Genomic DNA, 15,816 nt, shown 5'->3' with positions numbered 1-15,816 from the left:
GAATGAATGGCGTTATATATTCAATATATATCCTCGACCAAATCGATTCTTCTCCTCCTTCCGCCATTGTGGGTTCAAAAAACAGTTTAGGTAGTACGCGAATTAATTCGTTTATCAAATTCAGTTCCCTAGATCTGCATAGACCTGCCCATAGGACCTGCCTCCTCAATATTGGTAATCCAATCAAAAGACGTGGACGGCCTACGCCTGCTAGCTGGCTCCTGTGTAACACTGGAGCCACCCAGCAGGCGTACAATAGCCAACTCTAAAGCTGATGGTGTTGACACAAAATTGTAATTTCCATTCACTTTAAGCTACAAGCGCCTGCACTGTTGATTCTGAAGGCCTAAGAGCAGATTTTAGACCCCTGGCAACACATGATGGCTGAATATGATTGGATAAAAGATCTAACATAAGACCAGCCCTCCAAATCTCAACCTGGGGCTGGAAGCAGTGCAACCAAGAGGAAAGCTATGAAATGAAGAGTATAACTCTTACTCTGGGGAATAATAATACATTTGTGGGAAAATATATTTAAAAAAAATTATATTCTGATGATGTTTAGGCCAGCAGAGAAGGCCTTGCAGCGCCTGACGGCCCACCACTTGGAATCTAATATAGATGGAAATTGATGATACACATTTTTTGCAGGCTAAATTCATTTGTTATCAAAAACCCAGAGGCTATTGTTCTAGCATTACTTAGTTATGCCAATGCACCCGTTTTCCCATGGCACCCCACGGCAATGTCATTTAGGACAGTGACTCGGCTAGGCGAACTGAACGAGTGTACTCCCAAGACCTTTGCTTGAAAAACGAGAAAGTAACGTCAATAGTACTGTTGGTCTATTTTTGAGACGCCGTAGCCAGTATACACAAACGTCAGAATTAATCTAAGATAACTCAAGAAATATGTCATTAATGTCGACGTTTTTGCCGAGGAGATCTTAGTTGCGCAATTTGACATATAAATAAGGTCTTTGGTGCATCGCAAAGAAAAATGTACATGAAAACGAGTTGTCTCTCGTTTAACATACTTCTTTGAACAATCCCTACTGTTGACCAATCACTGACGAAGGGGCGTAGAGTTATGTTATCGACTTCGGCTTGCCTCAAGAAGAAAACAATTGTGTGCCCGAACAGCTGAAGAAACCCTCACCAAAGTCCAAAACAAACACAAACTTCCTAAAATGTCGCCATAATATATGCACGAACTCTTCCGGCCGGGAAGCATGCTGACAATTTAAAGGCAGCTCCCACTCAACAACCGATGATCGTCCAACTATGGCGTGTGTATACACTGCAATCCTAACAGAACTACAATTAGACAAGCCAATGAAACCTAAACAGAGATTAACCAAAAACAGAGGGAAACGTTTGGTCTTGATCCTAATAACTAGGATGAATCATACTGTAATTATAGGGGGGGAACATTCTCAAAGTTAAACATTACTCATCAACATATCAACCAGAACGCAAGTATTGTACCAGTGTTTTCAATTAGCGCCGGCTGTCAGCTAATCAGCTGGTTACAGACTCATGTTCAGGTGGATACATTTTACACTTCATACGAACTGTTTTTTTTTCTTCATTTAAAAGTTTAAATTCGCTAGTCCGTCGAGCCCTCTCCCGCTAGAATAAACGACATGCATCTTCTAGCGATCTATTGATAAAACAGGCGCCTGTCAGTCACAAAGTGAGCGATGACAGTGAAACGCCAAAATCTGTCCAAAATAAGCTCTATTAGTTTCTATGACTTATTTTAGACCGAAGCTTGTCGCCTGACTTCCCGCCTTTGGGACGACTCCCATTGTAAGGGCGGATACATGAGCATCTTCTCATTATATACAGATCTCTGATTGCAGTGGAATTTCTTTTCGGAGGGAAAGAGCATAATGCTRGTAAATGTGCACGTCCATGTAATGTAAAAAAAAKAAAACACAATTCCTAGGTTTCCTGTCGGGGCCAGACAGGGATGCCAAAATGAGTGACTCGTCTCATCAGTCATTAGGCAGGTTTCCATTGACTCAGGTTTTTCAACAAAAGCAATGTTGCATTTTTTTTTTATTGCGACAGGTGTAATGGAAACAACAGACATAGGAGACATTTTCTAAAGATCGACAACATTTTTATCCATTGATTTTTCTTTTGTCAAATGATTTATTGCGATAAATGAAGATTGCCGAATACTTTTGAAAGTAAGCAGCCAGGCACGTGATGTAATCCACATTTAATTACATTTTCCCAACTATAATCATTGTTTCTTTGCAGGACAACACTGGTACAATACTTGCGTTCTGGTTGATAATTCTCTAATTCTCTCCTTCTCTCCTTTCTCTCTCTCGGAGGAACTGAGCCCTAGGACCATACGTCAGGACTACCGGCATGATGACTCCTTGCTGTCCCCAGTCCACCTGGCTTGCCTGCTTTTGTTCCCCAGTTTAACTGTTTCCATGCCGGTTTATGGAAACCCCTACCTGTCCCAGACCTGCTGTTTTTCAACTCTTAATTATCGGCTATGAAAAAGCCAATGACATTTATTCCTGATTATTATTTGACCATCTTTGTCATTTTATGAACATTTTGAACATCTTGGGCCATGTTCTGTTATAATCTCCACCCGGCAGCAGAAGAGGGACTGGCACCCTCATAGCCTGGTTTCCTCTCTAGGTTTTTTCCTAGGTTTTGGCCTTTCTTAGGGAGTTTTCCTAGCCACCGTGCCTTCTTTACACCTGCATTGGCTTTGCTGTTTTGGGGTTTTAGGCTGGGTTTTTGTACAGCACTTCGAGATATTAGCTGATGTGAAAGGGCTTATAAAAATAACTTGATTGATTGATTGAAGGACTTTAAAAAATTCCTGAATTGCTTCCGCATTGCTTTCCTGGTTGGCTGGCAAGTTTCATCATCCAAGTGGCGCAGCGGCCAAAAGACACTGAATCTCAGCGCTTGAGGCGCCCATACAGACACCCTAGTTCGAATCCAGGCTGTATCACAACTGGCCATGATTGGGATCAATGCGGTGGTGCCACAATTGGCCCTGCTTCGTCCGAGTTTTGGGCCGGTGTTGGCCGTCATTGTAAATAGAAATTTGTTCTTAACGGACTTGCCTTAAATAAAAAATATATATATTTAAAAAAATCCCTGAACAAGTTCATGGAATACAGTGCATTCAAAAAAGTATTCAGACCCTTGATTTCTTCCACATTGTTACTTCACAGCCTTATTTTAAATTGAAATTAGATTGTTTCCCCCCTCAATCTACACCAAATCCCATAATGACAAAGCAAAAAACTGGTTTTTAGAAATGTTTGCAAATTTATAAAATAATATATTTATATAGTTTCAGACCCTTTACTCAGTCTTTGTTTAAGCACCTTTGGCAGCGATTAACAGCCTTGAGTCTTCTTCAGGATGACGCTGCAAGCTTGGCAACCTGTTTATTTGGGGAGATTTCCTCCATTCTCTTCCTGCAGATCCTCTCAGCTCTGTCCCAGGTTGGATGGGGAGTTGTCGCTGCACAACTATTTTTCAGGTCTCTTCCAGAGATGTTCGATCGGGTTAAGTCTGGGCTCTGGCTGGGCCCACTCAAGTACATTCACTTTCCCCCGAAGCCACTCCTGCCGTTTGTCTTGGCTTTGTGGGTGCTTTTAGGGTCGTTGTCCTGTTGGAAGGTGAACCTTCACCCCAGTCTGAGGTTCTGAGTGCTCTGGAGCAGGTTTTCATCAAGGATCTCTCTGTACTTTGCGCCGTTCATCATTCCCTCGATCCAGACGTCTCCCAGTCCCTACTGCTGAAAAACATCCCCACAGCATGATGCTGCCACCACCATGCTTCACCGTAGGGATGGTGCCAGGTTTCCTCCAGACGTAACGCTTGGCATTCAGGCCAAAGAGATCAATCTTGGTTTCTTCAGACCAGAGAATCTTGTTTCTCATGGTCTGAGAGTCTTTAGGTGCCTTTCGGCAAACTCCAAGCAGGCTGTCATGTGCCTTTTACTGAGGTGTGGCTTCCTTCTGGCCACTCCACTATAAAGGCCTGATTGGTGGAGTGCTGCAGAGATGGTTGTCCTTCTGGAAGGTTTTCCCATCTCCACAGAGGAACTCTGGAGCTCTGTCAGAGTGACCATCGGGTTCTTGATCACCTCCCTGACCAAGGCTCTTCACCCCTGGTTGCTCAGTTTGGCCGGGCAGCAAGCTCTAGGAAGAGTCTTGGTGGTTCCACATTTCTTCCATTTAAGAATGATGGAGCCCACTGTGTTCTTGGGGACCTTCAATGCTGCAGAGATGTTTTGGTACCCTTCCCCAGATCTGTGCCTTGACATAATCCTGTCTCGGAGCTCGACGGACAATTCCTTCGACCTCATGGCTTGGTTGTTGCTCTGACATGCACTGTCAACTGTGGTACCTTATATAGACAGGTGTGTGCCTTTCCAAATCATGTTTGATGTCATTATGGGGTATTGTGTGTAGATTGATGAGAGGGGGGAAAAAACTATTTAATCAATTTTAGAATAAGGCTAACATAACACAATGTGGGAAAAGTCAAGGGGTCGGAATACTTTCCTGTGTGTGTGTGTGTGTGTGTGTGAGAGAGCAAATGATGGAGTGAGTGTGTAGGACCCTGTGAGTGTACATGGAGACAGTGCAAAAATAAGAATAAAATACAAGGGTCAACTTAGTCCGTGTAGCCATTTAGTTAGCTGTTTAACAGTCTTATGGCATGGGGAAATGAAGCTGTTCAGGAGCCTGTTGGTGTCAGACTTGATGAACCGCTTGCTGTGCGGAAGCAGAGAACAGCTTGGGTGGTTTGGAGTCTAATGATTTTCCGGGCCTTCCTTTCACACCGCCTGATAGAGGTCCTGGAAGGCAGGGAGCTCGGTCCCAGTCATTCAAGGAAGATGGTGAATCATCACTGCAGGAACAGTAGGTAGTAGAGAGCCTCATTCGGTCTCAAATATGATAATTAGGGCCCTCACGGAATCCAGGCATTAAAACATAATTCAACAATATAAAAAGCATTTGACCTTAGCAGGGAATCAACTAAATGTATTGAATTAATTACATTTGCAGAAGTTTATCATAAGACATGAACAGAATGCATCAGTGATTCGTATTTGCTGTGTGTGTGTGCAGTGCGGGAGTCTACCACTTTGTGTAGCCATTAGCGATGATGCTAATGAAAAGTCTTCAGGTAGATGGAAAGCTTTCCCAAAAACCTTCTCAATTAAATGTTAACTARGAAGTAGCCTATACTTATCTGGCAGAATAATATCATGATTATTTTAATCAATCAAGATGGTAGAGTTTGCAAAACAAATACCCTACAAGTGTGCAAAAAAACACTTGCTAGATGCACACTTGAATTGAAGGGTAACTACATAAAAAATATAAATATTTTCCCCAGACCTCAGTGGTCTCCTGATGTGGTTTAAGCATTGTTGTGGACTTAGAACATCCATTTGTTTTTGTTTTTCTATAATAAAAAAAGTGTAACATTGAGAATGAAAAACAGAAACCCGGAAAAACAAAACCTTGTATTTATTTTAAGATGTGGGCTATTTACTTAATTTTAATATAATACATAATTTGAAGAACAAACATTATGGCAGTTCATATCTTGCAGTAAAACTGTAAGACTTTAATCTCGAGAGAAGCCAGGTTAAAATGTTAAAGGTTGAATGTTCTCTTAATAGTCCTGCTCATATAGGCCTACACCTACACAATATCTAAAACATCTAATACACTAAATTCTTTAGCTGGCTACTCTATGTACTAGTACAAAATACTGACTGTATTTCTCAACCTTTCTGCAAACCCTTAAAAGATTAAGAAAATACAAACCACAGCAACAATGACGTAAGCATCAGAGAAGGAAAAAACAGAATTATCAGGAGGAAAAATAAGAGGAAGTGAACCAACAAGACAAAATAAAAATTACTTTTTAAACGAGTAGGTTTCCTCTGAGGACCATCACAGTAGAGCTCCACCGAGAGAGAGAACTAGGAAGGAGAAAGGCAGTGCAGTAAGCTACTAATTACAGCAGGCAACCAGCCAGCCTAGTCTAAATCAGCCACACATCTCTCTTTCTCCCYCTCCCATTTTGATGTCCTACCTCGGGGTTTATTCAGGAGAGTGAGACAGAGCAGTGCAGAATGTTCTGATTTAAATACATGCATTGTTTGACTCTTTGTTGTTAGGGAGCCGAAGGAGCTCTATCCAGTGCATGTCTATCTGCAGGGTGCACAGCAGGACAGGAACTGTGCCTAACCTGCCTAATGCTTGAAGGGTGAGGAGGGTGTCACAATCTGTGGGTTCGGCTATCAAACCTTACACAACCATCCTATCATTTTTGATAACACGAGTTGAGAACTCTACGTACCCCAGAATGAAAAGTAAAAGCTATTCATGTTATGATGAAATCATCCTAAATTAATTTGAATACATCAGTTTTACAGTCTTGTAAAAAGCTAATGAAACCAAATAAGAATGATTTATAAAACAAACATAAACAACATAAAACAAGCCATGTCACTTAGCACTTTTGTTCTTCACCAATTGAGCTAAAACCATCTGTCAATGTTGAGGAGTAGTCAGCCTACTCTGCTCCTCTTGATAGCGTGGTGAAGCTTCAGGATTAATTGGGGGTGATCACTTAACAGCCAGTGTTACTGGCTCATTCATATCTCCAGTTAGAGTCAGGCCTGCTGGGAATCCAAATGGAAAAATGAGATGAGAAACATCTACACACTGTCTGCACTCACAAGTGGTATCAGTCACTAGCTCTAATGACCTAATGTAGTCTGTTTCCCTTAAGAGTTCTTCCTGACCACGCCATTAAAAGGATTGGATAAATAAGTGATCCAACCTGTTCAGACCTGCTCCAGAGCGCTCGGGACCTGAGACTGGGGTGAAGGTTCTCTCTCTAGACTCTGTTCACTCCCAACAGAGCTGTCATTGACACATTTGTAAGACTGCGGTGTGAATGTGTGTGCATTCGTACCCTTTGTGTGTGCGGTAGAGGGCGGGTGTCAGACTATTGGACTAGAAATAATTCATCATGAAAGCGTGTCTAGCTGTAGATAATTAGCATGACCGAGGGAAATAGAAAATGTAAGTAGCTAGCATGTGGATTTTCATCTATGGCCTGTGCCTGAGAGATCCATCACTCTCATCATATCTCTCTTATCAGCCACACATCTCTCTTTCTCCCGCTCCCATTTTGATGTCCTACCTCGGGGTTTATTCAGGAGAGTGAGACAGAGGCCAGCAGGCCACCCAACTGGCACCCTATTCCCTATACAGAGCACTACCTTTTACCATTTCATGATGAAATGGTGTGCTGTATATAGGGAATAGGGTGCCATTTGGAACGTGGCCTCTATCWCAGGATCCCGTTCCAATGTCCTCACCCTACACATACTGCTACGGTAACTACTACTGTGCTGTGTGTTACTGTGGTGTGGGGGTAGATCAGAGGTGCACAGCTTCAGTCCTGCTGTTTTCCGGTCTTTTATCCTGACACTGATTCCTAGATGATTTCTGATTTCTACTCTTTAAATCGCTTGTTCTGTTATGTTTTCATTTCTTGTCCTTTTTTATAAATTGTGTGTTGTTGTGTTGCTAGGTATTGCTGCACTGTTGGAGCTAGCCTTTTGCTGCACCTGCAATTACATCTGCAAAACTGTGTATGCAAAACATAAACTTTGATTTGATATCAGTAACATCCACGAAATGCTGGTGAAAAGACTGTATAGATTTCCACCTGCCTGGGAAACCAGATATGTACGTTCTCCACTCTCAGTAACATCAATAGAGCGCCAGGGAGAAATTAAAAACCAGTTAATATATCTGAAGGGGCAATATATCAATCATGATTACTAAATCATCAGATATGAATGGAAAAACACATGATTCATCTTGGTCGTAGTAGTATTAACATTGTCAATTCACATGCTTGACAATACAAAAGAAACATGGATACAACTAAAAGCTTACATCATATTATACACAGTTAAAGGGATACTGCGAGCAACYCTACCATACCTTCGTCATTGCGCTAAGGCTCGTTAGCATTGGCTTGTGAAACTACCGCTAACTTCCTACATACTGCACGCAGACATAAAAATGGTATCCATGAGTTCATCGGACTCTGTGTAAGTAGAAGGGCCTACATGCCAGAATCTGGCATTATCCCTTTAAGTGTCCCCCACTCTGAGAGCACGAGGAACAACAATGCTCGTGCAGTATTTACCTGGCTAAAAGAGAAGGAATATAATATCTATTGTTTACAGGAAACCCATTCAACAGTTTTAGATGAAGTTTTGTGGAAAGAGAACTGGGGGGGGCGAAATATATTTCTCCCATGGGCAAAGAAATTCAAAAGGGCTGATGGTTTTAATTAACAATAATTTTGATCCAAATGTGCAAATTGTCCAAACAGATCCTCAAGGTAGATGGATTATTTTAAATATGTTATTGGACAATAAACAGATATGGCTTATTAACCTATACGGTCCGAATAATGATGATCCAAGCTTCTTTGAAAATATATATAAGAATTTATCAACTCTACAAGCAACACTAGACTATTATTATAGTGGGAGATTTTAATACGGTCTTAAATACTCTATGGAACCGGAAAGGAAATCACACTCAAACTATCACCCTCAGGCACTTAAGGAAATCATGAATGTCATGGAATATATTGAATTAGTGGATATATGGAGACTTAAATACCCTGACCTAGTGAGATATACATGGCGGAGGCTTAATCAAGCTAGTCTGTCTTGACTATTTCTTATACCATTTCTCTCTGGCACCAAAAAGTTTAAAAAGTGTTGATAGGGGACAGATGCGGTCGGATCATCACATAATTGGCATATATATTACTCTTACAGAATTTCCAACGTGGGCGAGGATATTGGAAATTTAATCAAAGCCTACTAGATGATAAATTGTTTAGAACTAGGACAGAAGAATTTATAACTGACTTTTTTAGACATAACATAGTAGGCACGAATCCCCGTATTGTATGGGACACTTTTAAGTGTACTTTAGAGGCCATGCAATTCAGTACTCATCTATAAAACAAAAGCAATTTAGATCAAAAGAGTCCATATTAACAAAAGGAAATTGAAGGACTAACAGTACAGTTAGATAGCAATAAAACGGTACCACAGAGGCACAGAATAAGTTAGAGGAAAACAAAAAGAAATGGAGGAACTTATTCAAAGAAAGATCCAGTGTATTATATTATAAATAAAGCGAACTGGATGCAATATGGGGAAAAATGCACCAAATTCTTTTTCAATCTTCAATATAGAAATGCTCCCCAAATGTTTTATTAAAACTTGTTACAAATGATGGAGTCACGCATGATTCACCAAATTATATTTTGAAAGAGGAAGTAAAGTACTTTAAGAATATGTTTTCGTTTCAGGCTCCTCCATCTCCACTAACTGAAACTAATTGTATGGATTTTTTCCTAATAATAATGTAAAATTAACATCTGTACAGAAAGACTCATGTGAAGGCCAAATTACAGAGGAGGAACTGCTTGATGCAATTGGGGCCTTTAAGGATGGGAAAATCCAGGGCGGGATGGCATACCAGTGGAAGTATACAAAACTTTTTTGATATACTCAAAGGACCATTATTAGCTTGTTTTAACCACTCCTATATAAATGGTAGATATATCAGACACGCAACAAGAAGGTCTGATATCATTATTACTGAAACAGGACCCAAGTGGTATATATAAAGATCCAGTCCATTAAAAAAATTGGAGACTCTTTACACTTCAGTGTTGTGATGCAAAAATCCTAGCAAAATGCTTGGCGCATAGAATAAAAAAAGTTTTGTCAGATATTATTCATCCTAATCAGACAGGTTTTTTTACATGGACGATACATTGGAGATAATATAAGGCAAGTACTGGAAACAATAGAACACTATGAAATATCGGGGACACCAGGCCTGGTTTTCATAGCTGATTTGAAAAGGCTTTTGATAAAGTACGACTGGAGTTTATATATAAATGCCTAGAATATTCAATTTTGGGGAATCTCTTATAAAATGGGTTAAAATTATGTATAGTAACCTAGGTGTAAAATAGTAAATAATGGCTACATCTCAGAAAGTTTTAAACTATTTGAGGAGTAAAACAAGGTTGTCCACTATCGGATATCCATTTACTATTGCCATCGAAATGTTAGCTGTTAAAATTAGATCAAACATTAATATCAAGGGATTAGAAATCCGTGGCTTAAAAACTAAGGTGTCATTGTACGCTGATGATTCATGTTTTTTCTTAAAACCACAACTAGAGTCTCTCCACGCCCTCTTAGAGGATCTAGATACCTTTTTTATCCTCCTGGATTAAAACCAAATTATGATAAATGTACCATATTACGTATTGGATCACTAAAAAATGCACATTTTACATTGCCATGTAGTTTACCAATTAAATGGTCTGACGGAAATGTGGACACTCACTCGGTATACAAATCGCAAAAGAAAGAAATGATCTCACTCCAATAAATTTTTATAGAAAGTTAGCAAAAATAGATAAGATCTTGCTACCATGGAAAGGAAAATACCTGTCTATTTGTGGAAAAATCACCCTGATTAACTCTTTAGTCATATCACAGTTATATTTGCTTATGGTTTTGCCTACACCTAGTGACCTGCTTTTTAAATAATATGAACAAAAATATTCCATTTTATTTGGAACGCAAGCCAGATCAAATTTAAAAGGGCCTATTTATATAACGAATATGAATTCGGAGGGCAGAAATTATAAATATTAAAGCATTAGACCTCTCACTAAAGGCATCAGTCTACAATGTTATACTTAAATCCAAACTGGTTCTCTAGTAAATTGGTACGAATGTCTCATCCTATGTTCAAGAAGGGCCTTTTTCCCTTTATTCAGATTACACCTGCTCACTTTCGGTTGTTTGAAAAGGAAATAATCTCCAAAATATCTTTCTTTTTAAACAAGCCTTAGAAAGTTGGTTGCAATTTCAGTTTAATCCACCAGAAAGGACGGAACAAATAGTACAACAAATATTGTGGTTAAATTCAAATATAGTAATGGATTAAAAAACTGTATTTATCGAAGAAATTTAAAAAAAAAAGGTATAATTTTTGTGAATGATATCATAAATAGGACTGGTGGAGTGTTCACACATGCAGCTAACACAGACATATGGAAATGTCTGCTTCTACCCAAAATTACAACCAATTAATTGCAGCGTTACCACAAAAATGGAAGAGGCAAGTAGAAGGGAAAAAAGTAAGGAACTTGATGTCGGCCCTGTATTAAAGAACATAAATGGTTAAAGAAAAGTGTGATAAATAAAAACATATACCAATTTCATTTAAGTACCAAAAACTGACAGCTGTGCCATATAAATTGCAAAATAGTTGGGAAGAGATTTTCGATGTACCCATTCCATGGCACATGGTTTATGAATCGATACGCAAAACAACACCGGATTCAAAACTTCGAATTTTTGTACTGTACAAAATTCTTCAACTAATACAATGTTATACACTGCTCAAAAAAATAAAGGGAACGCTAAAATAACACATCCTAGATCTGAATGAATGAAATATTCTTATTAAATACTTTTTTCTTTACATAGTTGAATGTGCTGACAACAAAATCACACAAAAATTATTAATGTAAATCAAATTTATCAACCCATGGAGGTCTGGATTTGGAGTCACACTCAAAATTAAAGTGGAAAACCACACTACAGGCTGATCCAACTTTGATGTAATGTCCTTAAAACAAGTCAAAATGAGGCTCAGTAGTGTGTGTGGCCTCCACGTGCCTGTATGACCTCCCTACAACGCCTGGGCATGCTCCTGATGAGGTGCGGATGGTCTCCTGAGGGATCTCCTCCCAGACCTGGACTAAAGCATCCGCCAACTCCTGGACAGTCTGTGGTGCAACGTGGCGTTGGTGGATGGAGCGAGACATGATGTCCCAGATGTGCTCAATTGGATTCAGGTCTGGGGAACGGGCGGGCCAGTCCATAGCATCAATGCCTTCCTCTTGCAGGAACTGCTGACACACTCCAGCCACATGAGGTCTAGCATTGTCTTGCATTAGGAGAACCCAGGGCCAACCGCACCAGCATATGGTCTCACAAGGGGTCTGAGGATCTCATCTCGGTACCTAATGGCAGTCAGGCTACCTCTGGCGAGCACATGGAGGGCTGTGCGGCCCCCAAAGAAATGCCACCCTACACCATGACTGACCCACCGCCAAACCGGTCATGCTGGAGGATGTTGATGGCAGCAGAACGTTCTCCACGGCGTCTCCAGACTCTGTCACGTCTGTCACATGTGCTCATGTGCTCAGTGTGAACCTGCTTTCATCTGTGAAGAGCACAGGGCGCCAGTGGCGAATTTGCCAATCTTGGTGTTCTCTGGCAAATGCCAAACGTCCTGCACGGTGTTGGGCTGTAAGCACAACCCCCACCTGTGGACGTCGGGCCCTCATACCACCCTCATGGAGTCTGTTTCTGACCGTTTGAGCAGACACATGCACATTTGTGGCCTGCTGGAGGTCATTTTGCAGGGCTCTGGCAGTGCTCCACCTGCTCCTCCTTGCACAAAGGCGGAGGTAGCGGTCCTGCTGCTGGGTTGTTGCCCTCCTACGGCCTCCTCCACGTCTCCTGATGTACTGGCCTGTCTCCTTGTAGCGCCTCCATGCTCTGGACACTACGCTAACAGCACACACAAACTTCTTGCCACAGCTCGCATTGATGTGCCATCCTGGATGAGCTGCACTACCTGAGCCACTTGTGTGGGTTGTAGACTCCGTCTCATGCTACCACTAGAGTGAAAGCACCGCCAGCATTCAAAAGTGACCAAAACATCAGCCAGGAAGCATAGGAACTGAGAAGTGGTCTGTGGTCACTACTGCAGAACCACTCCTTTATTGGGGTGTCTTGCTAATTGCCTATAATTTCCACCTTTTGTCTATTCCATTTGCACAACAGCATGTGAAATTTATTGTCAATCAGTGTTGCTTCCTAAGTGGACAGTTTGATTTCATAGAAGTGTGATTGACTTGGAGTTACATTGTGTTGTTTAAGTGTTCTCTTAATTTTTTTGAGCAGTGTATATATGGGGGATACAATCTTCCCAGCTCTGCAGATTCTGCTGTGAGGAGTCATTAGATCATTTATTTTTGTATTGTCCATATGTAGCTCGATTTTGGTCACAGGTCCAGGAATGGCTGAAGAATTGCAACATTTGCCTAGAACTAACGCTGCAGATAGCAATACTGGGGGATTTGAAAAGCCATAGTCAATCAATCAATAATATAATAATTATTTTAGCAAAAATGTTTATTTTTAATTTACAATCTGTAGAAGCTATGAGAATAGGAAGGTTCACATCTTTTGTGAAGCATCACAGCACAGTTGAAAAATATATGGCAAATAAAAATCCGAAATGGATGATGTTGGAAGATAGATGGGAAGGGTTGAGTGGAGCTGAAGGGTGGGACTAATAACAAGATAAACAATGTATAACATACGGGATCTGTAAAATGTATATAGGTTCGGAACTTTTGTGAAATAGCACAGTTACAAGTGGAAATCAAACTGGATGGACATCAGAAATAGAGGAAGGACTAAGAACAAACAAGAGAGAACTATTATAAAGTAGACTGTGTCTGTAAAATGTGTATAAGATGTATAAATTGAAGGTAAAAGCAGAAGTGTTTATCAGTTTACTCCAATTGGGGGATCGGTGGTAGGGTTTGCGGGGAATAATAATAAAGGTATATTCTTTAAAAAGGTATGTCTGTCTATATAGGTATGTATATGTATGCATAAGTGTATGGATATATATATTTACCCAAAAAAATATGGGGGATTGGAAATGATGCAGACAATTACATTGGAAGCAACATTCTTTCCGCAATATTAAGCTGATCGACCCCTAATTAAAAAAAACAAAAAAAAACAATGCTCATGCATCTATAAATGCCCTTTCAATAGAAATGACTTCATAGTTCGAAACAATACTGTAGACAACCTTCACCTTCACCTTCATTCCCGGTCCGTAAACACACAGAAACCTCCTTCACCTAAATTAAGTGGTGGCAGGGTGGCCTAGTTGTTAGACCGTTGGGCTAGTAACCGAAAGGTTGCAAGTTCGAATCCCCGAGCTGACAAGGTACAAATCTGTCGTTCTGCCCCTGAACAAGGTAGTTAACCCACTGTTCCTAGGCTGTCATTGAAAATAAGAATTTGTTCTTAACTGACTTGCCTAGTTAGATAAAGGTCAAATAAAAAGAGRGAGGGTATATGGATGTGCAATAAGTTACACATACAGATGGCAAAATAGTTGGGAAGAGATTTTTGATGTACAGGGTGTATGAGTTGATATATAAGATTCAAGACTTTGTGCTTTTCAGCTAAAATTATTATATAGCATTCTTGCCACCAACAAAATGTTGAATATGCAGGGCATACAATCATCAAAGCTCTGCAGATTTTGTTGTGAGGATACAGAATCAATAGACCATTTATTTTGGTATTTCCCTCAGGTAGCCTGTTTCTGGTCTCAGGTTCAGGAATGGCTGAAAATGCATAGCATTGATCTAAAATTGACCCTAGAAATAGTACTGTTAGGAGATCTGGAGAGACCGGGTCAGTCAACTACTAATACTCTTAGTAAAATTATTTATATTCAACTCGCAATCTGTGGATTCTATTCGATTAGATAGATTGAAAATGTACGTTAAACATCACAGCATAGTTGAAAGATATGTGTTGCGTAGAAACCCGAAGTGGGTGGCCAGCAGAGATAGYTGGGATGGGCTGAGGGAAGCTGAGGGTTGGGATGTGGAATTGGAGACAATTGGGAGTGGAGTTTCTGTGCGGGAGATGTTGGTCAAAGATAAAAGTATATATTTTTTAAAAGTCAAAATAAAACATAATAAAAAGTATGTTTGAATGACGCTAGGGGGCAGTGTTTTTACAACTAATGCTGGTTTGCCTGAGGCTGATGCCGTGCAGGTGTTTGTACACATGCATATACACACACTCTCATTCAAATAAACACATACAAAAACACACACATACATGTAATAGTGCCAGACATGCACATATATATATGTATATATATATATATATACAGTTGGCATTGCTGTTATGATTTTAGCTGTCCTTGAAGCCCTTTGTTTTAAATTTTTAAATGCATTGTTGTTTTCCGTTTTCTTGTCTTTTCCTTTTTTCTCTTCAGTTCATTCTCTTGGTTGTTGGTGCATTGGGGGGTTCTTGGGGGTGGGGAATGAAATTGTATTTATAATTTTTTTTTCTTGGGGGGGGACTGTTGGAGGGGTCTSGAAMGGTMGYGGGACYGCTATMGGGGAACMGMGGGGGGGGGGTCTTGGAGGGTTCGGGTTCACGTTTTTTGGCCTGGTGGGAGATCTGTCAACGTGCCCTTGAGCAGGGCTTTGACCCTGGATGCTTCTGTGTGTCGCTCTGAATGGGAGTCTGTTGGATGACTGGTATGGTGTAGTTGTTGAGCGGCTTCACTGCAAGTATATTGTATGTTTCGGATATTCAATAAAAAAATATTTGAAACAGTTACACATTCCCCAGAGGACATTCAACACCTTCACTTTGGTTCCCATCCCCTGGGCTCTGACACCCTGGTGCTACACTACACATCAAATTATCACCAACCTCTATCTCTGTTTCCCACGACTTTACACCTCCTCACTCCTCTCAAGCTTAAAACAAGGGGGTTAAAGTCTTATCTCCTAATCAAATACCTGGGAATGA

At 40.4% G+C, this 15,816-nt stretch overlaps 1 protein-coding gene across 2 annotated transcripts in view; it reads right to left on the bottom strand.

The window, feature by feature from the left end:
* The window catches only part of LOC111977858 (calcineurin-like phosphoesterase domain containing 1), a 47,265-nt gene that overhangs the window by 7,908 nt on the left and 23,541 nt on the right, over positions 1-15,816 (bottom strand). The window contains exon 5 of one of the 2 annotated variants that reach the window (XM_024007605.2): positions 6,609-6,702. The exons of the other annotated variant lie outside the window; for it this stretch is intronic. Within the exon in view, the coding sequence (XP_023863373.1) occupies positions 6,647-6,702 (56 nt within the window). The 3' untranslated portion in view covers positions 6,609-6,646. Of the gene's footprint in view, positions 1-6,608; positions 6,703-15,816 lie in introns of those variants that run through there. 2 annotated transcript variants of the gene reach the window in all.

Source organism: Salvelinus sp. IW2-2015, linkage group LG18, assembly GCF_002910315.2.
Source record: "Salvelinus sp. IW2-2015 linkage group LG18, ASM291031v2, whole genome shotgun sequence".
Classification (NCBI taxonomy): Eukaryota; Metazoa; Chordata; class Actinopteri; order Salmoniformes; family Salmonidae; genus Salvelinus; species Salvelinus sp. IW2-2015.
This window is presented reverse-complemented; position numbering and strand designations above follow the sequence as displayed.